Raw genomic sequence first — 21,553 nt, 5'->3', positions numbered from 1 at the left:
AAGGAGATTTCATTAAAACAAGTTATTTAAACGTAACGCTGTTGGGTGCTCGTGACCTCTTGTGTGTAACACAGGCAGGACAAATTAAAAAAAAAACCACACAAGACTTGTTTTAAATATAATTAGAGCACATTTAAATGCTGAAAGAGATCCCATGCCATTTCATCATTGATACACTATATATATGTGTATATACTTATGTGTATATACACACACATATATATGTGTATGTGTGTGTATATATATGTGTGTGTATATATACACAGACATTATGTGTATGTACGTGTGTATATATACACATATATGTATATACACACATATACATATGTGTATGCATATATATACATACTTATATACACATATATATATATATGTGTCTGTGTGTGTGTCTGTTTTTACTTGCTTGGAGTGCCATATGGGCACCATTTTGCCAAAACTATTAAAATCTTAAGTTCCAGAAGAGGCAAGAATCAAAAAACAAATCCTAGTAAATAGATCCTCCCTGATATCCTCTCAGAAGAGCCAGGAGTTCCTAAAGGAATATGAGGAGCTCTCCAGGTGAGCAGAATGTCAAGTACTCTCATCTTCCACTACTCAGTGTCCACAAAGGTTCAAGAAGAAAAACTGTTAAGGCTACAGGGATTTTAATATACAGATTTCTAGTAGCTGGTTGAAATTAATTTCTGCTTGGTGTATTCCTGAGTAGCTGACCAACAAGCAGTTAAATGAACTACTGTCATTCCAGCCTGCCTTATTGTTTTTCTCCTTTAAATGTTTTCAACGATTCAATCTACTCACATTTTCAATGCTTGCAAAAGTAAGTTACTTCCGCCTGTAGACAAGTCTAACTTCTGTAGCTTTGATATCTGTGACTGTGTAAGAGAACAGAGAAATCTGTCCTGATCTGCTTAAGTAGTCTAGCCTTACCAGAGCAAGATTCAATAATGCAGTCATTTTACAACAGTGCACTTAATATTTAAAAGAAAAATCAGTAATACCATTAATAAATTAAACATTTAGACCTAATTGTGCATTTTCACAAAAATAAAATCCTGCTCAATGCTTAAGTTCATGAACAAAACCAGACTTGGATTTAGACCAAAGTGAATGTACACGAACTATTAAAACCATTAAACAGAATGTTAAATGATCCATTGCGCATTTCCTTACCCCTCCTCAAATATAAAAAGCTAGTGAATTTTTTCAGTAAGAAAAAAACCTGACTTTTATTATAAAAAACACGCTTTGGATGTTAATAAGTTTCTTTGGAATCCTGCATCAAGCTCCCTTGGGATCTGTGGCGAGCTCATATTAGATTCGTATAGGCACCGATTTTAAATACTACCAGAGCTTCAGGCTGTGCATTTTCCTGTGACTTCTCCTCATTGCATTCCTTCTTCCCAGAAAATATTCTTTAGAAGGATTTCTATAAATAAATAAATTTAAACTTGTAATGGTTTAATGAGCTTCTCACTCTATTTACATAAAAGAGCCAAATAAGAGGTCCCAAATTTTCTTAAGCATATCATCCACGTGTAGCAGTTTTCTGGGGGGAGGTGGGGTGGACAGTGACAGAACACACCAAACCCACCAGAAGTTGTTAATCACTTGGATAAGAAGGTAAGTGACAACAATCTTAGTCTCTAGCTAAAAGAAATTTAAGAAAAACCCTAAAGCAAACCAAAACCAACGAAGAGTATTAATACCTTAGTTTACAAAGGCAACATGCAAAAGACAAATATGCAACAAATGAAGTTACAGAAGCAGATGTCAGAATGATTTTGTAAGTCTCCATCCACCAATGCTATTTTTCTTGCTTTTTCCTACTCACTTCAAGATAATCAAATGACAAGTCTTAAAAGTCTTTAAAATAAGTTTTATGTAAATCAGAGATGCATCACTCTACTTTGAACTACTAAGCATTAGGTATATTTTCAAAGTCAATGATTAGCTAGCCTTAATCTCATACCTAAGAATTTTCCTGAGAAACTATATATGAAACATTAGGAAACAGCTGACATATTTCAGACTACAATCTTTAGCCCTGGACGTATACACTGTTCATATAGGTTGTAAAAGCCTTAATTTGGCACTTATCACAGCTCCATGTCTTTGGCTCCCTGTCAGAAGGAAACTGATATAAAGCACAGAAAGCCTTGTATCCCAGGCTGCAGATCATAACTTTAGAACTAGTACAACTTTTACACCACCTTTAGTTTATTCTATGTCTTTTAACAATCAAGACGTCAACAGATTATCTGTATGCCTTAACACCTGGGAATAATTTTAAAACAAATGTTTCTTTCTAAAACTGATTTGCTCTAGGAAAAGCTTTTTGCAACTGTATGGAGTCAAACAGTTTAATTATTTTGAGAAAGCTGACCTCAATAGTCACATGCAAGAAAAGACATGCTGGTTAACAGAGAACAGAACTACTACCAGCTCTCACGTTATTTTCTAATGCCAGGTACATGAAGTTACTAGAGATGTAAGTTTGGAGTGAGGTTCTCTCTTAGACAAAAACAGAGCAAAAAGACCCTCCACCCCTCTAAAAAGCCACATGCCCAGGTTGATTTGTACGCCATTTTGCAGGGCTTATGCACGAGAAGGGTTTGCTCTACAGCTTGATGCACATCCAGAGCAACAGAAAGCAACATGAGTGTATCGTTGCATGTAACAGAGGGCAAACATCCAACATTTAATCTATCTTTACTCATGGATATGTGGCAACCACTGGAAGTTACGAGTTAATATTCCTACGATTTAGGCAATGGAATTGCTGAGGCCTTTCAGATTTCAGTACAGCTTACCAGTTCTGCATCTCAACTATCAAGCTTGGTATATTTTTAAAACAGAAATCTAAACATTAAAAGAATGCTGCAAGACTGATTTCCTTCTTAAACACAGTATTATTTTAAAACTTTTTCAATCAGAGCATTAAATCACAGCAAGCTGAGCTTTCCTCCTGTTTCTAAAACACCTAGATAGACCATTACTTCCTTTATCATACACCAACCAAAATACCTATTTTTTTAGGCCATCACTCTCAAATCATGAGAGGTATAAAAATATCTATATACATTTATGAAAGGTATTTCATGCAGATACATCCAAGCGTAGAGCTTGCCAAGAGGTTCATAAATGAGTCTGACCTCGGTGCCTGGGAAGGTCATGGAACAGATCCTCCTCAGTACCATTACACGGCACATGCAGGAGAACAGGGTGATCAGGCCCAGTCAGCATGGGTTTGTGAAGGGCAGGTCATGCCTATCAAACCTAATATCCTTCTATGATAAGGTGACCCACTTAGTGGATGAGGGAAAAGCTGTGGATGTTATCTACTTGGATTTTTGCAAAGCTTTTGACACCGTTTCCCACAGCATTCTCCTGGAGAAACTGGCTGCTCATGGCCTGGACAGGTGTACTCTTCGCTGGGTAAAAAACTGGCTGGATGGCCGTGCCCAGAGAGTGGTGGTAAATGGAGTTAAATCCAGTTGGTGTCCGGTCACAAGTGGTGTCCCCCAGGGCTCGGTGCTGGGGCTGGTTCTCTTTAATATCTTTATCAATGATCTGGATGAAGGGATCGAATGCACCCTCAGTAAGTTCGCAGATGACACTAAGCTGGGCGGGCGTGTTGATCTGCTTGAGGGTAGGTTGGCTCTGCAGAGGGATCTGGACAGGCTGGATCGATGGGCTGAGACCAATGGTATGAGGTTCAACAAGGCCAAGTGCCGGGTCCTGCACTTGGGTCACAACAACCCCATGCAGTGCTACAGGACTGGGGCAAAGTGGCTCGAAAGCAGCCTGGCAGAAAAGGACCTGGGGGTGTTGGTGGACAGCCAGCTGAATATGAGCCAGCAGTGTGCCCAGGTGGCCAAGAAGGCCAACAGCATCCTAGCCTGTATCAGGAATAGTGTGGTGAGCCGGACGAGGGAAGTGATCATCCCCCTGTACTCGGCACTGGTGAGGCCCCACCTCGAGTACTGCATTCAGTTTTGGGCCCCTCGCTACAAGAGGGACATTGAGGTGTTGGAGCGTGTCCAGAGAAGGGCTACAAGGCTGGTGATGGGTCTGGAGGACAAACCTTATGAAGAACGACTGAGGGAGCTGGGGTTGTTTAGCTTGGAGAAGAGGAGGCTGAGAGGAGACCTTATCACCCTCTACAACTACCTGAAAGGAGGTTGTAAGAGATGGGGGCTGACCTCTTCTCCCTGGTGACAAGTGATAGGACAAGAGGAAACGGGTTCAAGTTATGTCAGGGGAGGTTTAGATTGGATATTAGGAAATATTTTTTCACTGAAAGGGTTATTAAACATTGGAACAGGCTGCCCAGGGAGGTGGTGGATTCACCATCCCTGGAGGTGTTTAAAAAAAGGGTAGATGGGGCACTTAGGGACATGGTTTAGAAGTGGCTTTTGTCAGGGTAGGTTAAAGGTTGGACTCGATGATCTTAAAGGTCCCTTCCAACCTCAGCAATTCTATGATTCTATGATTCTAAATAAAACCACTGCTGTACAGCTAGAAATTATCAGAGGTACGATAGCTTAAAAAGGTTAATATATGTCTATGTAGAAAACAGAAAGCTACCCCATTTTCTCACACGTGAAAGCCAACTTTTGAGCAACAAATTCATCCTGAAGGTGAATATTTTGTTGGTAAATGCACACAGACAACTCCACCCAATACAGGGAATACTGGGAGTTAGACCACTTTTTCTTAACATAAAGCAATGCAGTGATCCTGACCAGAATACCACTGTTTATCAAGAACTCAATGATCCACATTAACAGTTGACCAGAGTAGGTCCGGGCTTCTGCTGTGCTGCACAAATTCCTAGGGCACAGGATAAACGTAGCCAGCTGATTGTAACAGAGGAGCCTGCAGGCAGCTCTCACGTGCTACCAGCAACTGAGCCACCTGCATGTCCTCACCTTTATGGACTAGTGTAGCATCAAGTTCTCATTCGAACTTCCTTTCTGTTTGATAGTTGAAATGACTAAGAGAAGACAACAATAGCTCGAACAACCAAAAGAGGAGAATCTCTTCTATCGACAGGGACTGCACAGCATGCTGCAGGTGGATCAGAAGCCCATTTGATGCTGCACCAACTCGGGGTTCCCATCAACTGTGCAAGGTAAGATTATTTATACTACTCTCTCTTTTCAGTGTCAGCTCTAATAAACAAACAGCATTTTAAATTATACTTTATGGAGTCTGAGCGCCTTTCTTAGTGGGATCATAATGGACTGGCACCTCCTGATGAAAAACACTTAAAACCATGATAGAGAGAACAAAATAACAGTGCTAACAAAGAAAACAACGGGAGAAGATAAATCTGACCGTATCCCTTTCAGCTTGTGAGAATAGTGAACTGGCATTTAGGTAGAAGGGAACCATTCATCAACATGCTACATCTGTGATGGTTATTTGAATTCACAATATGCAGGGTGAGAAACTAATCATTTTGTAGATGACTAGGAGGTGGAGGAAGTACAAAAATGAATGAAAATGATCTTTTGAGAAAGTTTAAATTTGATTATTTTCTTATTTATATTCTGAAAAAACACGGATTTATTTATTTAATTAAGTGGGAAGAAGTCCAACGTCTGTCTTTGGAGACCCAAAGAGTCATTTGCTTCCAGACAAATGTATAAAAACCCTAGTGTTTTGAGTATTATAGGTTCCTCTCATAAATAGGAGACTTCCAACTCCTCCATCTCCTCCAACAACAACAAAAAAAGCCTACCTCAAGTTCTGATACTTTAATTAGGGGGAGGAGCCGGAATCAGGAACTTATTACTTCATCACTTACACTGAGACACTGGGAAAGATGCTTTATATTTGCTTATTGTAACTTGCAAAGTGCAAACACATTTGTCTGTACACTTCAAAAGCAGAAATACTTCTCAAGACTTAAAGTGGGTAATTTTATATTAAACTACTATACAACTTTTTCAAGTTACAGTTATTTCCCTGTATTTTCCAATTTTTGGCAGGTGGTTAAGTATTTTCAATCCTTTATTTACAAAATCTTAGCACGCTAGTAATAAAAAAGTTTGAATATATCTAATTCAGAAAATTTCAACAAAAATTGCAACCAACTTTAAAATACTGTTTTATCTGCTTCAACAATGAGGTCATTTTGGCATACCTATTTCCTTCAATTTCCCAAATATCTACTTACCAGGAAAACCTTCAAAAGTGATTCTATCCCCAGGTACTGCACCGGGCGGGGGAGCCAGAATTTCCACTTTTTCTGGGGAACTGGCACACATCACCATTGCTTGCGATACTACCCCTCTCATCTTTGCAGGCTTCAAGTTACAGAGTAGTATTGCCATCCGATTCTGCATCTTGGGGGAGGAAAACAGAAAGATGTGAGTACTTAAGTGCCACACGCTTTTGGGGACTCAAGGTATTTCATTATAACAAAAGAATTACAATGAAGAAACCTTAACATGGACAAGAGAACCATACCGCAATAGATGCACAATTTTAATGCCTGCACACAATAACATCTAAACCGGTTAAGAGCTGGCCAGTGAATAATAGAGTAAATTCCGAATTGTGACACACTTACCACAGAAATACCAAACGTGCAATACAAAAATCCAAAAACCAGGCGATTCATTTCACCCACATTCCACCTTTACTCATTCTAGATCACCACTTAAGTCCACTTTCAATATAGCACTATTAACCAAACCATTTCCATTTAATAATAATAATAATAATATAAAACCACTCTACAAATTAGGCTAGCTCATAGATAAAAATTTCAAACTGTGTACTGGAAGAATACAGGTGTTGTACATAATTAGCCCAGTTGAATCTTAAAATTTATCTTATTTAACCCAAATGCTTTGAATTTTTTTAACCATTGAAAATGGCTGTATATACTGTGCACCGCAATTTGTCATAGCAAAACTGTAAAACTAGATTTCTTCCTTTGTTCTTTTATTTGAATAAAATTTGTAATAGTAAACCACAGAAAGCACACTTTGTTAGGGGAAACTGCCACACTTTAGCCTAGAAAACAAACCACACTTTCATACTGAACAAAAATTACACCCAGAACATTCTTCAGAGACTGACAGAAAGGAAGCCTTAATTCCCATATTCTGAATGCACACACACATATATGTATTTCTAGCTTTCAGTCTTTGTGCATTACAATATAAACTTTAAATAAAACTGCAGGATTAATACTTAACAAAACTCCTATGATCAAGTATTCCGAACACTGCATGTTTTCCAGTAGAACATTTTAAAAAACAAAAATATAAATCTCCAAAATGAAGCACTTATAATGAAAAGATGATCTTGCATAAATTTCAAGGCAGACCATTGACTGAAAATTTCTTAAGTTATTGCTATAGGTATAAATTGCCCAAAACACAAGAAATAGCTGTAAGATATCAGTGACTCTAAAATGCAAGTTGTAGACATTATCTAGCACTATTAGCAAATGGATATAAAGAATAAAAGAAACAAGATTTCTGCATTTGATACTCAACTTTAATTTTGACTAACTGGAAAAAATTCTAGACTTCAGAATATTGATTTTTTATTATAGATTAAACAATTGACAAAACCAGACTGCATTAATACAGAAATAGAGATCACCACCTTCATCAAACTAACAAGAAAGAAAACCAAACTAGTATCACATCATTCCTTTCCAATCACAGTGGCCCAAATGTTCATATATAGCATAAAATTTCTGTATGAGAAGTTGATTACTACTACTAAATTAATATCAACATTTCAAACGTACACATTATCTCATCACTTTCACTAGGAAGTATCTTCAAATGCTTTTGAAAAACTGCTCTAATACTAAGATAAGCTCATGAAACTCAACCAGGCCAAGTGCAACGTCCTGCACCTGGGTCAGGGCAACCCCAAGCACAAATATAGGCTGGGCAGAGAATGGATTGAGAGCAGCCCTGAGGAGAAAGACTTGGGGGTGCTTGCGGACGAGAAGCTCAACATGAGCCAGCAATGCACACTTGCAGCCCAGAAAGCCAACTGCATCCTGGGGCGCATCAAAAGAAGCATGGCCAGCAGGTCGAGGGAGGTGATTCTACCCCTCTACTCCACTCTCATGAGACCCCATCTGGAGTATTGCATTCAGCTCCGGAGCCCTCAGCACAAGAAGGACATGGAGCAGTTGGAGCGGGTCCAGTGGAGGGCCACAAAGATGATCCAAGGGCTGGAGCACCTATGCTATGAGGACAGGCTGAGAGAGTTGGGGTTGTTCAGCCTGGAGAAGAGAAGACTCCGGGGAGACCTTATAGCAGCCTTCCAGTACCTGAAGGAAGGGGAGGGACTCTTTATCAGGGAGTGTAATGATAGGACATGGGGTACCGGTTCCAAACTGAAAGAGGGTAGATTTAGATTGGATATCAGGAAGAAATTCTTTACTGTGAGGGTGGTGAGGCGGTGGAACAGGTTGCCCAGGGAAGTTGTGGATGCCTCATCCCTGGAAGTGTTCAAGGTCAGGCTGGATGGGGCTTTGAGCAACCTGGTCTAGTGGGAGGTGTCCCTGCCCATGGCAGGAGGGTTGGAACTAGATGATCTTCAAGGTCCCTTCCAACACAAACCATTCTATGATTCTATATGTTGTACTGATTTCACAAATAAATGGTAAGAAAACCCGTAAGTCTAAATAAATGTTTTTGTAAAACAAAAAGAAAAACCTACCCCAGTACAGTCAGCCATAAAACAAACATTGCTATGTCAAGGTTTTGGTTTTCCGTTTTATTATAAATGGCTCAGTTTTTAAACTGTCTTCAGATAAATGACAATTCCCTAAGTTAGAGAAAAAAGAAGCTAGACCTAAGTAAATGCTTCCTAACGATGCAAAAGCTTTTTGGTTTTAGTTTTTTGTTTTGTTTTAAACTGGTTGTGCTATTTTTTATATAAGGGACTTTCTGTAATGTTTCCAGAAAACAGGATTTCAATTACAATAGTAAAACCCTCTGTATTCATGCATAGTAAGTGCAAAAAAATGTTTATGAACCATCAAGGAATCTGATGTTTCAGTATTATTCTGTCTGCATTGCTCTTATGAGATCTTTTTACAGTAAATGATAAATAAAATCCTGAAATGTGTCATATACAAAGAATCAGATCCAGTAATTCTACTGATGGCCACTCCCTGTAACGCCATAAATGAGACGAACAAAAGAAACAATCTAGTTTTTCAAAAGTAACTGTAAAAATAAATTGGGGAGTTTGCTGACAGATAGATAAGATTGGGCAGAAAGAAAAAAAACAAACAAACAAAAAACCCCCAAACAAATGGGAAGAAACCTGACTCCTTTTCCCAGTATGTGAAAAGTTCCATCAGAAATACAGGGTGCTACTGAAAAAGCAGCTGAAGATGACACAGATACACAGTAAGTGTTTGTTTCCTTCTGCATATGTGTTATTATCCAGTAAAGCAAATTCTGGTTAAGAACAGTAGGGCAAATCTCTAAGCTTACAAGGACACAAACAGAAGCAAGTCTATGTCTACAGGGAGCTGATAAGGCTTCGGCATCACAGTGTTTGATACATAAATGAGCCGAGAATAAGCAAAGGAAATACAAATATTATCTCCTTGAAACAATAACCTCTGCTGGCCTTCCAAAGAGACATTCCTATTGTTTCACAAGTCCAGGAACTTCAGAACCGCCAACTCAACGAGTGAGAAACTAATTTTGTTTCAGAAAAAAATGTTAGCTGTTACAGTTTCTATGGTTGGACACACAGCTACTTCACGTTCATAATGAAACAAAGCATTTTCGCAACACGCTGGTAGAACGAAGAAGCGGGGTGTGTAGGGGTGGCGTGTGAGAAATAAAGCAACCAAACTACGATGAGAAAAGGTAAATCCTGAAGTTCACCACAAAGAAAACCCAAGATCATATCACTGAAGCAAAAGTGTTAAATTGCTCTTTTTCAATCCTTGCAGTTATCTGTATAAATGATTATCATCTAACTACCTCTCCATATCTCAAAATCAGACACAGACTGCAGTGGCTAGTGAATATGAGTTACAATGAACACACTGATTGCTTTAAAACCAGAGCCAGCTGCAATGCCAACAGCAACAAAAAGCCCTCCTCTATTTATTATGTGCTTGTCTGGATCTTAAGTTTGCCAGCAAACTAATTTGCAAATCACAAGCTTAGTTACATACATATTTCTATTTGTTTCACACCTGAAAAGAAACACAGTAGCACTTAATATAACCCTGAAGCATATCACTACAAAAGCAGAGGAAATAAAATGAGTTTGCTTTAAGAAAGGTATCCTATAACACACAATGCGTCAGTAAGTTTATAGGCATGCTGCAGTCCCTGTTCTTTATGATTTATAGAAACATTTTTTCCGTGCAGACTAGACAAAGAAAATTAGGATGTCGAGAGTATGAATAAAGAATATAATTATCATCTTGTTTAAGAAAAAGAAATATAAATTCCAGTACCCTTCCTAGGTGGACAACACTAACCCTTAAACAACGATCTAGGAAAAAAAAAAGGATGCAACCATCGAAACCATTTGTGAAATCACTACACATATAGAATCATATGAGTGGTTTGGGTTGGAAGGGACCTCAAAGATCATCTAGTTCCAACCCCCCTGCCATGGGCAGGGATACCTCCCACTGCTGCTCAAAGCCTCATCCAGCCTGACCTTGAACACTTCCAGGGATGAGGCATCCACAACTTCCCTGGGCAATCTGTTCCACCACCTCACCACCCTCACAATAAAGAATTTCTTCCTGATATCCAATCTAAATCTACCCTCTTTCAGTTTAAAACCGGTACCCCATGTCCTATTGTTACACTCCCTGATAAAGAGTCCCTCCCCTTCCTTCCTGTAGGCCCCCTTTAGTACTGGAAGGCTGCTATAAGGTCTCCCCGGAGTCTTCTCTTCTCCAGGCTGAACAACCCCAACTCTCTCAGCCTGTCCTCATAGCATAGGTGCTCCAGCCCTCGGATCATCTTTGTGGCCCACCACTGGACTCGCTCCAACTGCTCCATGTCCTTCTTGTGCTGAGGGCTCCAGAGCTGAACGCAATACTCCAGATGGGGTCTCATGAGAGTGGAGTAGAGGGGCAGAATCACCTCCCTCGACCTGCTGGCCATGCTTCTTTTGATGCACCCCAGGATGCAGTTGGCTTTCTGGGCTGCAAGTGTGCATTGCTGGCTCATGTTGAGCTTCTCGTCCACAAGCACCCCCAAGTCTTTCTCCTCAGGGCTGCTCTCAATCCATTCTCTGCCCAGCCTATATTTGTGCTTGGGGTTGCCCTGACCCAGGTGCAGGACGCTGCGCTTGGCCTTGTCAAACTTCATGAGGTTTGCATGGGCCCACCTCTCAAGCCTGTCCAGGTCCCTCTGGATGGCATCACATTTCTGTGATGCCAGTAAGATCGTAGCCCTGCCAGGGTGCACGTGTCTCTAACTCCTCTTATTTGTTTGCCATGCTACATGTGTTTGCATAGAGGCATTTAAGTCAGGTCCCCAATGAAGCTGACTTACTGGGTGGAGTGGCTAGAATTCCTTTGTGCTGCACTCCAAGGCGCCCTCCTGCTGACCTGTGATCCTTCTTCAGGCCCTGGGCATTGATTGCTGGCACTGGCACCAAACTGGTAGAAGTGGGATGGATTGAGGTTCCACTCCCCTGTCAACTCTAGTTTAAAGCCCTCTACATCAGCTTGGCAAGTCTTAGACCAAAGATGCTCTTCCCCTTCTCTGACAGATGGACCATACTAGCCCCCAGTAGACCTGGCTTCTCAGAGTCCCATGGTCTAAGTAGTCAAACCCCTGGCTGTGGCACCAGTCTTCTAACCACTTGCTGACTTGCCAGATTTGACTGGTCCTTTCAAGCTCCTTCCCTTTGACTGGGAGAACTGAACTACTGGCGCTCCAGAGTCCTTTACTGCCACTCCCAGGGCTCTGTAATCTTTCTTGATACTCCTCAGGCTGCTCTTGGTGGTATCACTGGTGCTCATGTGAAACAGCAGCTGATAATAGCCAGTGGACTGTACGACGCTTGGCATTCTCTCAGTGACATCCCCGATACAAACATCTGGCAAGCAGCATACTTCCCTAGAGAGCGTGTCAGGTCAGCAAATGGGTGCTTCCGTACCTTTCAGAAGAGAGTTGCCTATTACTATCACCCATTGCTTTTTCTTAGTTGCACTGGTTGTTACGCAGGGAGCAAATCAGGCTGCCTTACTCAGCTTCGGTGTCTCTCCTGATGTAACTGTTCTTTTCTCTTCAGTCTGCAGAGCGGTGAAGCGGTTCTGCAAAGGCACCTCAGGCTTTGGGGGAAGTCCCTTCCTCCTGCTGGTCCTTGCCATTGCAAGCTTCCATTCTTCTGCATTCTTGACCCCCTTCCCTTCTGCATGTGCGGGTGGGGGAGTTTTTGGTCGTTTGGTTGTGGGTCCACTGTAGACTGCAGCGTTTCTGATTGTTTGGCCATGGGCTATGATGCTAGGAACATACAGAGATCCACTTCAAAAAGCCAAACGCAGTGGCAGAAAAGCTGTCAACTCCTGCTGAAATTTCAGAATGTTCTCCACTTGTCCTCAGCTGCTGCTAAAGACTTCAGCATTGACATGGTCCACCTCATGCTTCAGTACTATACCCTTGTTACTGATGACACATGTATCTATACACGATACCTGAGGGTGCAATTTCTGACTTGGCTTCACCATGATCAGCAGTGCACAAAAACACACTGTACGACATACAAATTGGGCATGCAATAAATTTTCACGCCCATAAATAACTTGCACTGCATACTGAAATGTTAATGAAGATACACATTGTGCTTCCTAACCAAAAGTAAAATCAGATGATAAAAATACTACAGCCTCAAACACTGCTAAATTACCACATCAAACACTGCAATCATAAATAGCTGAATTTTTGATGAATTATGTCTATAGTACTTGATCTGATGTATACATTTTCATTTAAATATATGCATATGCCAGGCCTTCACATGTTTGAACACTTCAAAAAATAAAAAAAAACAAAAACACACAAAAAGATGGAAGCTTGCGCCTAAGAATTTACTGCCTATATAGAGACTTGCCAAAACCAAAACCAGACACATAAACTAACTGTTCCCAAAGAATGTGCAAGAATGATCCCTAATTCTCTGTTAGTGAGTACTTTGGATTATTTTTTCCAGACAGAAAGCAGAAAGAGAAAAAACGATAAAAGACTGTTACTGCCGCTGCATTCTGTACACTTCACATTCATAAGTTTATTTAGAGAGGCTTTTAGATGTTTTTTCTACAGGCTTTCTTGAGAGCAGACTACTGCTAAAAATGTGTAATTTGATTTTTTTCCCCACTGAAAATCCAGTAACTGGACACTATCAGGTGATCAGTGCAGAGCAGTTATTGTACTCTGTCATTTTTTTCAGTTCAATAACTTTCTGTATCATAAAAACAATCTAAATTTCAATTGCCTCCTACACTGGCAGTCTTACCTTAGGGAGAAGGTGTGAATAGGGATTGAAAAGGCATTTGAGAAAATGTAGCTTTTCCACACTAAGATCAATTCCTTCATGACCCATTTTGCAGTTGCTCTATACAACATTGCTTTAATTGCCAACCTTGAATTTAAATTTAGAAGCAGCCTTCAGTGAATTCTTCCCTTCCACTAATCCTTTAGAAGAAGTGTGAAAGGAAAGTGCAATCTTGAACTTTCAGGTTGTTCCCAAGACATACATAAATCATGCAAGTCAAACACAGAAGTGTATCAACTAAAAAAAGCGTAGAGGCAGACTCTGTTCCGGACAAGGAAGTAAAAATATGCATTTTGTATTCCACTGCTGTTTAAGCCACTCACTGGCAGCTAAGTTAAATTTACATGCTCTTTGCTTTACTCCATGCCAAACGCTTCAACAGGCTATAAAGAGAGTTGGAAGGCAAAGGTTTCAAAAGTTTGGATGACAACAAGAAAGTTACTATGGATTCTCTACTACGTACTAGAAAACTAAAGGGAGAGTAACATCTGTTTGGTCTGGGAGTCCACTGTGTATAACGGCATCACAGAGGAGTCAGAATAAGATCCCAGAACAGAAGCACTGCAAGCAGAAAGGAACTGATTTGGGGTAAGGGTACTTCTCCATTTTCTGGCAAATGTGTTAAGCATTACCTCCATTTGCATTTTATTTTTGTTTTCATGACGGTAAAATCTTTTAACACAATGAAAACACGTCCTATAAACAGATGATGGTCTTAAGATACTTTAGGAAAGGAAAAACTATCAGTAACTAATTTTGTCAATACCTGATCCAGAGGAACATGTTTCACTAAACCACTGACAACAGTCCTTGGGCTTGCTTCACCAACATCCACTTCTTCAACATACAGACTGTCTGCATCTGGATGTTTTTTGGCAGTAATGATGCAGCCAACACGAAGATCCAGACGAGAAACATCTACTCGAGCATCACTATTTCCAGCAGCTGGCTGCTGTTTCTTCTCCTTCTTTTCACCTATTAAAGAAAGTTTAGTTCATGAAATAAACCTTAAAAAAAGGCATAAGTAACATATATGACTAGACTACATATATATATATATATATATGAAAAACGAGCTACAATCTCAGAAATAAGTGTAAATCCATTGTAAAACACAAATGAAGAGTAAAGAGTTAGCACTTCTATTACTAGCTTCCAGTGGAGAATCCGCATACACACTCTAATTTAGATTGTTACTATAAGCAACACAACAGATGTGTTTTCTTGCTTGTAAAGTGAAGTCATCGTGAACTTTCAGTGTAGCTAAAATGTACGTTAAGTGATACATATACTCTGCTAGAGGCCACATCAATAAGCCTGATAGCACCATTTTAATAATTAGCAAACACCAACAAGTCTTGCCGTGGTGTTTCGCCAACAAAGGGAGACCAGATAATCACAAGTCATCAGATTACCAGTGCTTAAAAACAGCTCTCAACTGTGGACAATGCTAAATCACTGCAACTGCACTGTTACAGTTGCAAAGCAACCCTTCAAGGCTAACATGCTTCACTTCCCAAATATACTAGTATGTGAAAATGCTCATGGCATACGAGGTTCCACTGATGTGGAGTCTTTATCCTATGGCAATGCAAGGGTTTGTCATCAACCATACATACTTATGGTATAAAAAAGCAGTGAAGCAGCAACACTCCCCATACTCGGCTTCTTATTTAGATATTCCCTTCGAGAAGAGCAAGTTACCTCCAGTTTGTCTGTTACAAAGACTGTCCTGTTTAAAAGACATTCAAGATTTGTTTAACAACTATGATCTCTGGGAGATTAAGAAGCGTCTAAGAAGTGCTTACTTAAAATAAGCATATTCTATTATTCTTTCATGCAATATAGCTTACACATTAATGTAAACTAAACTCCATTCTTTAGGGAGCTAAAAAGGAAAAGTGGACACAGCAGGCAATTTGATTAATTTATCACTGCTCTAGTACAGGGCTGAATTTAAATAACACATTCAATAATAAAAACGCAGCATTTTTTTAACATAAGCAATAGCTCTTCAAAAATACTTTGGTTCGTATATGATGAATAAAAAGCTCCAGTGCATATTACTGGGTTTTATTAATCTAATTGTAATTAGATTACAGTTAGATTAATAAAACCAGCCATGTATACAATAATGGAAGAGAAACTAAAAAAACAGTTAATATTAAATACATAAGATCATTTCAAAGACCTGCCATCTTTATCCTTGGAATCATTCCTAACTGTTCTCCACTTCATGATGTTTCTCTACACTAGTCTGAAGCCAAAAAATCAGCTTTTAGCACCCTGTTTATTTCACTTTAGAGAAATGAAGTCTGTTACCAAATAAGGAAAAGAGAACACAGCAAAGCCTGTCTGTACACAGCATATATACAGATACACAGAAAATATCCATTTCAATGTCGCAGGCTAAGGAGAGAACTGCACTTCTCTGGACAGCGTCAGAGTCAGCTCAGAATCAATATGCAGAGAAGCCTCAAAGATGGAAGTTTGCAAGAAGTGGAACTAAGAACATGGGAATAACCAGAGAGGAAACAGATGAGATTGGTGACAGAAAGCAAAGGGATTTGAGATATTCCACAATTTCATCAATTTCAAGACTGAAAAACAAGTTCTACGTATTGGTTACTTTGATTGCTAAATACTCTACCTACAATAGATGTTGAACTCCAGAGAAATAACCTGTTAGGACTTCTATTTAATGTTCATGCTATATTTCACCTTTTTCAAAAACAGTTACTGGAAGAAAAAAGTCAAATGGACTGCTTTCCAAATTTAAGCTACTTATACAAGATGAGGGGAAATATAATACAGGAAAGTTTTATTTTTCCTTACCAACTGAATACTTCCTCTGCAGCCACTGAAGACTTGCAGAAAACAGTCAATTGCCTGGTATGACATTTGGTTTCTGCTTTTATATTTACAGCTCTTTCAAATACTACTGATTTGTCAAAGGCTGCAGTACATCAAAAAATAGGAAGCAGCTGACAAGCCTGGATACAGCTCACCAGAAAAATCAAAGAGATACGGTGCCCTATCAGCATAACATGCAAACTCTGAAAAGCTGTACAAATCAATTCATAGCCAATTAATAATAATTTGCATAGGAGAATGATTATAAAATATGAGTTTAAGTTACAAGATAGACACCTGTACTTTTGTGCAAGTGCAACAGGCACACCTTTTCTTCTATTAAAGAGAGTTTGTTACACAGAAATCAATACAGACAGCTAAAAAAGAATAACAGGAGGAAAGGCGTTAGGAAACCTACACACCCTTCTACTACACTTCCTCCCCGTTGCCAAAACCAGATCATGCTATCTGCCTATGTCCTTTACCCAGTACTTCCTCCTAGCCACACAGTTTTCACCAGTGTTCACATGGATATATCTGATCAATTCTGATGGAACCTCACTGCCTGCAAGAATTTTCCCGGGGCGGGGGGGGGGAGGGGATGGGGTCGGAGCAGTATACTTAGAGGATGTAGAAAACTGTTTTCATGGCAGAAAAAAAATTTAAAAATTTAACTAAGTCTCAGAACAGAATGCCCTCCAGTCTGCCAAAAACTTTCTTAAACTTCATGTCTTCCTCTTCCTCCCCCTGCCTTATTTTTTTCCTCCTTTGTGTGTATTTTTGTTTTGCTTTTTCTGTTGTGGGATTTTAGGGAGCTTGGGGGGGGTGGGGGGTGCACTTGGCTTCTTTTTGTTTTGTTCATTTTAAATAAAGGAGTTCAGTCATATTAAAAGAAATTTGGCATGTATCCCATTTAGCTAAGAGTCTATATAGCTTACTTGATGGTGTTCATTAGCTTCAAGTACTCCCAAGACTTTACGAGCTAGCACATGACTGTTCCTACTGTGGCTGTAAGAACTGTATTTTTCTGTGCCCAAAATGATGTAAAAGCACTTGCATAAATTAAATGCCTTAACTGTCTATCACAGCTAAGAAAACTGAAGTACCTTTTTTTTCTACTTTTTCCTTCTTTTTCTTATCTTCATCTTCACCTTTAACTTGATCTTTGGAACCAGATGATGTGACTGTTGTATGTTGTGGAACATCATCTGAAAACGAAGCTGTAGAAACAGTTGTACCAGAAGGAACTGCGACCTGTTTCACTAAAATCAAAACACAAAAGTCAGAAGGGGTACCAGAACTTTGAACACTATGACATTTTAAGTTTCCAACATAAATGAAAAAAGTAGAGAGAACTCAAAATTTTGCTTAAAATACCTGAACCACAACTGCTGAATAGTGAAGGAGAACATTACAAAACACATATCAGAATTAAGTCTATATATGACTATTCTGATCGGTTAAGAACAATGCCTCTGACTACACATTTTTTAAATGGGAAAGAGTGCTAAATGCCAGAAAACATACAAGCTAACACCACCTCTTTTTACAGTTTATTTCAACACCTAGTTATCTTTGAAACTAATTCCGGATCTCTCATTTGTGTTTATCTAGTTTCAGTTTCTAGCTACTAGCTCCTGTCATACTGCAGACTATTCCATAATTTTCAAAGCATAAAATCATTTTTATGTTGGAGTCAGATCATTCCTCAACTCTTCTCTGATTAACTAAAGAAACTGCGCCTAAATAATCACATTCTAAGAAATCACCTGCAGCCCTAAACCGATCTGTTGATTCCTCACTTCCCATCCTTAAATTCTCCATGTTACATTTGTTTTTCTTTTTAAACTGCTGATACAGAATTCCAGACATCATCTCACTATCAATCTTACCAGATGATAGCATAAGAATCACCTCCTTTCTACAGTCTGCTCTTCTCAAGAATCTCATTAAGGCTTTTTACCAAATCATTGCACTGGGTAAGCATCATCAGTGGACAGACCATATCATTTAGGCTCCCTTTCCCAAGAAAGGTTAGACCAGATGATCTATCTTTTGAGGTCCTTTTCAACCTGGGCTGTTCTATGATTAATAACTGTTTGACAAATCCTTCTAGTGTCACTATTATGCAGTTCCTCATTCTGCATACATGCTTCTTTTTACACTTGAGACATTTATTAACTTCCCTGAAGAACTGCACTGTGTTTGTTGATACCAGCTCTCTTCAACACTAAAGTCCTTTGCACAAATTATGTTCTTATAAAAATTTTTTAAAAATCATTTGAATCTGAGTTTGTTGTACCAACAACCACTTGCTTGCTAGTTGTGGAATGACTTTCTGTTTCTCAGATTTAAAAAAAAAATCTCAAGAGATATTTTTTACATTCTGTGTCCATCTAGTTTCTATGCTCAAGTACTTAATACTGTCAAAAATAACATACGCTAATTCACTTCAAAATAAAAGATCTGAATTTAGTCCTAGTACCTTTTAGATAAGCAAGCTAAATAAAGGAAGATGCACGTCAAGCCAAACAGTAATTTCCTAGTCCTTTCACATCTTGGAAAACATCCGGTATCTTGAGACTCCTCTCTCAAGCATAACAGAGATTCTGTGAAATATCTTATACCTGTCAAGAATTGCTGCAGACTAACAGACAATGGAGAAATACAAACTAACAGTTTGGTTTAGCATATGAAAGGACTTTCTTCATGCCCAAAGGAGAAAAAGAACTCTCTGCATTTATAAAACACTAGTCTTTCTGAACACTGAATGCATTGGTTTACCAGTAAAAGATTCAGTATGGTTGAATGCTAGCATCCAGATACACTGGATACTATCTTGCCCAATTTAGAATACTGACAGCATAGGTAAAAATAGTAACAGCTGTTGAGGGCAGAAGAGGCTTTCTTTGGAAATAATTTTAAAGAAGACACACTGGATCAGAAACACTTAAGTTTTGTATTTTCCTCCTTTATTTTTTAATATGAATTATATAATGATGGTGCAAGCCAAACAGAGCTACACAAAGGAGTGCGAAGAGGGGAAAACAGCGCAATGGAAGACTGGTCTTACTAAAGCATGGAATCAAAAATTCAAAACACATTGTTTCTAATTTTACATTAACACAGATTTTCTAATTAGTCACTGCCCATCTGTACTTTGAACTATGGCCTGATTTTCCACACAGATTTTTCAGTCATACTGGATTAAATACTGAAAGCATCAAGAAATGTTAGACATTCACCAATTTCTAAGGTATTATAAGAAGTCACTGTCATCAGTCAAATTTGGGGCTTATTATGAAAGGCACTGTACAAAAACATACAAAGAACCAAGTTGCATGTCTGATTAAGATCTGGCACATGTACCTGTTTGGCTTGCAGCTTACTAAAATGTTGGAATTAGAGCAACATATCATAGGCACGGAATGCAGGAAAATCCAGAATTTGTAAGAAATGCCATAGAGTCACATAGAGAAAGATAAAAATGACGAAGAATTACTGTAGTTTGATGATAACTTGTGCTAACTGGATCTATGCTGTACGAGGATAGGATTTTTTTTACCCACCTCCATTTCGAATTTCTGCCTGTATCAGCTCCTGTTTCAGCCCTTCAATTTCTTTCTTCAATTTGGCATTTTCCACACGAAGCTTCTTCTCTTCTCGAAGAGATGCCTGCAAGACTAGAGTTGACACTATACTAAAAACGACAGGTTTCAATAATTAACATTCATCAGAGAATGTGAAACACGGTGAGCCAAACATCAAAAAAGTGGAAACTTTCAAGGAGTGTATCCATCAGTACTATTTTGGAATCCTTTTTTGTTGAAATAGCTTTTTGCCTTTTTTTTTTCACAATACTTATGTACTCAAGTTGCCTCTCAATATATTAGCTTCTCAGTCCCCCAAACAGACTCACAAGAAAAAATTCAAAAAAACCTATTAGAAAAAGCTTGAACATGTTTGTAATATGGAGCACCTTAATTCACTAATATGAATACGTACAAAATATCAAAGCTGAAGGTACGGTACTCTTGAGAGAACCCCATAGTGGTGAAAAAGCAGTAACACATTCAGGCAAACACAGTCCCATATTCTTCCCGACTCTCTCCCTCTCCCCACAAATGGAATCATGTCCTATCAAATTTCCATAATCTGTTTGTGTCATTAATCCTTCCACATTCATGCCTTCTATATTCCAGAATAAGCAGCTTCAAAAAACCCACAAACTGTAAGACATTGAAATGGTGCTACTACTACAAGCTTTATCTTGGAGAACTTGAAACACACTTAAAAGGTTGACAGCACCAATAAAGTTGTCCGTGTTCTCGTTTTTTCTTATGAGCATTTAATGTTAACCATCTGGTTAACAACTTTACCATAAGATAGATAATTCCTTACTAGCTTTCTCCTTGAGCAGAGCAACTTGCTGCTTGAGGTATTCAATAACTTGATCAGCCTCTGCACCCTTCTGCTCCAGTCTGTTCAGGACTGCATTGTTGGCTGCCATCTTTACCAAGAAACGGGATAAAAACCTAAACAAACAACAGACAGTATAAAATTAATGACTTCTTACATGAAGCAATTTTGAAATCAGTTGCTGAGTAAGAAAATTTGCTAAATGAATAAGGGGGCTCCCACCTCCTAATGCAAAGCCCAAACAAAAAGCAACATTAAAAGGAATTTGATGTTTGACAGCTGCCCATATGTATTTTCGAAGAAAAGCCACATTTCTTCCCAGCTGCAAAAAACATGTTCTTCCTTCATGAAACAGAAGAAAATTCCACCTTCCACCTTCTCAGAAAGAAAAGTCTGATTAAATTAAAAAATAAAAAAAAAGGGAATAAAAGGGAAAAGGCTGGACAGGAGAACACTGTATCCTGGTTTTAGCTGAAAAATTCATTAAGTGTACGCAGAATTTTATTGAGACTAAGAAAATAGAAACATCCTACAAAAATTTCCAATTTTTTCTAATAAATTTATGTAGAATAAACTGAACACTTCATACATTGTGGCTGTGCATACATTAAGAATTTACTGTTATTTTACTTTTAAGCAGAAATCATCAGTATTTTTACTCATTGTGGATTAACACAACTTTTATTGCAGAGTTATTTTAGCACTGATTTTGAGTGTCTTATTTGGTTTCCACTCAAATGGA

The 21,553-nt window shown here is 38.8% G+C and overlaps 1 protein-coding gene across 4 annotated transcripts in view; it reads right to left on the bottom strand.

Moving 5' to 3' along the window:
- AIMP1 (aminoacyl tRNA synthetase complex interacting multifunctional protein 1) overlaps positions 1–21,553 on the bottom strand; it is a 42,771-nt gene that overhangs the window by 1,225 nt on the left and 19,993 nt on the right. For 3 of the 4 annotated variants that reach the window (XM_054203449.1, XM_054203451.1, XM_054203450.1), the window contains exons 2-6: positions 20,772–20,927; positions 19,962–20,092; positions 17,499–17,654; positions 14,306–14,514; positions 6,185–6,353 (exon numbers count right to left, since the gene is read on the bottom strand). In XM_054203449.1, coding sequence (XP_054059424.1) covers positions 6,185–6,353; positions 14,306–14,514; positions 17,499–17,654; positions 19,962–20,092; positions 20,772–20,927 — 821 coding nt within the window. The remainder of the gene's footprint in view (positions 1–6,184; positions 6,354–14,305; positions 14,515–17,498; positions 17,655–19,961; positions 20,093–20,771; positions 20,928–21,553) is intronic. The other variant, XM_054203452.1, reaches the window with a different exon arrangement.

The sequence above is a fragment of the Rissa tridactyla genome, chromosome 5 (assembly GCF_028500815.1).
Source record: "Rissa tridactyla isolate bRisTri1 chromosome 5, bRisTri1.patW.cur.20221130, whole genome shotgun sequence".
In the NCBI taxonomy this organism is placed as follows: domain Eukaryota; kingdom Metazoa; phylum Chordata; class Aves; order Charadriiformes; family Laridae; genus Rissa; species Rissa tridactyla.
The sequence above is the reverse complement of the archived record's forward strand: the minus strand, read 5'-3'. Positions and strand labels throughout refer to the sequence as shown.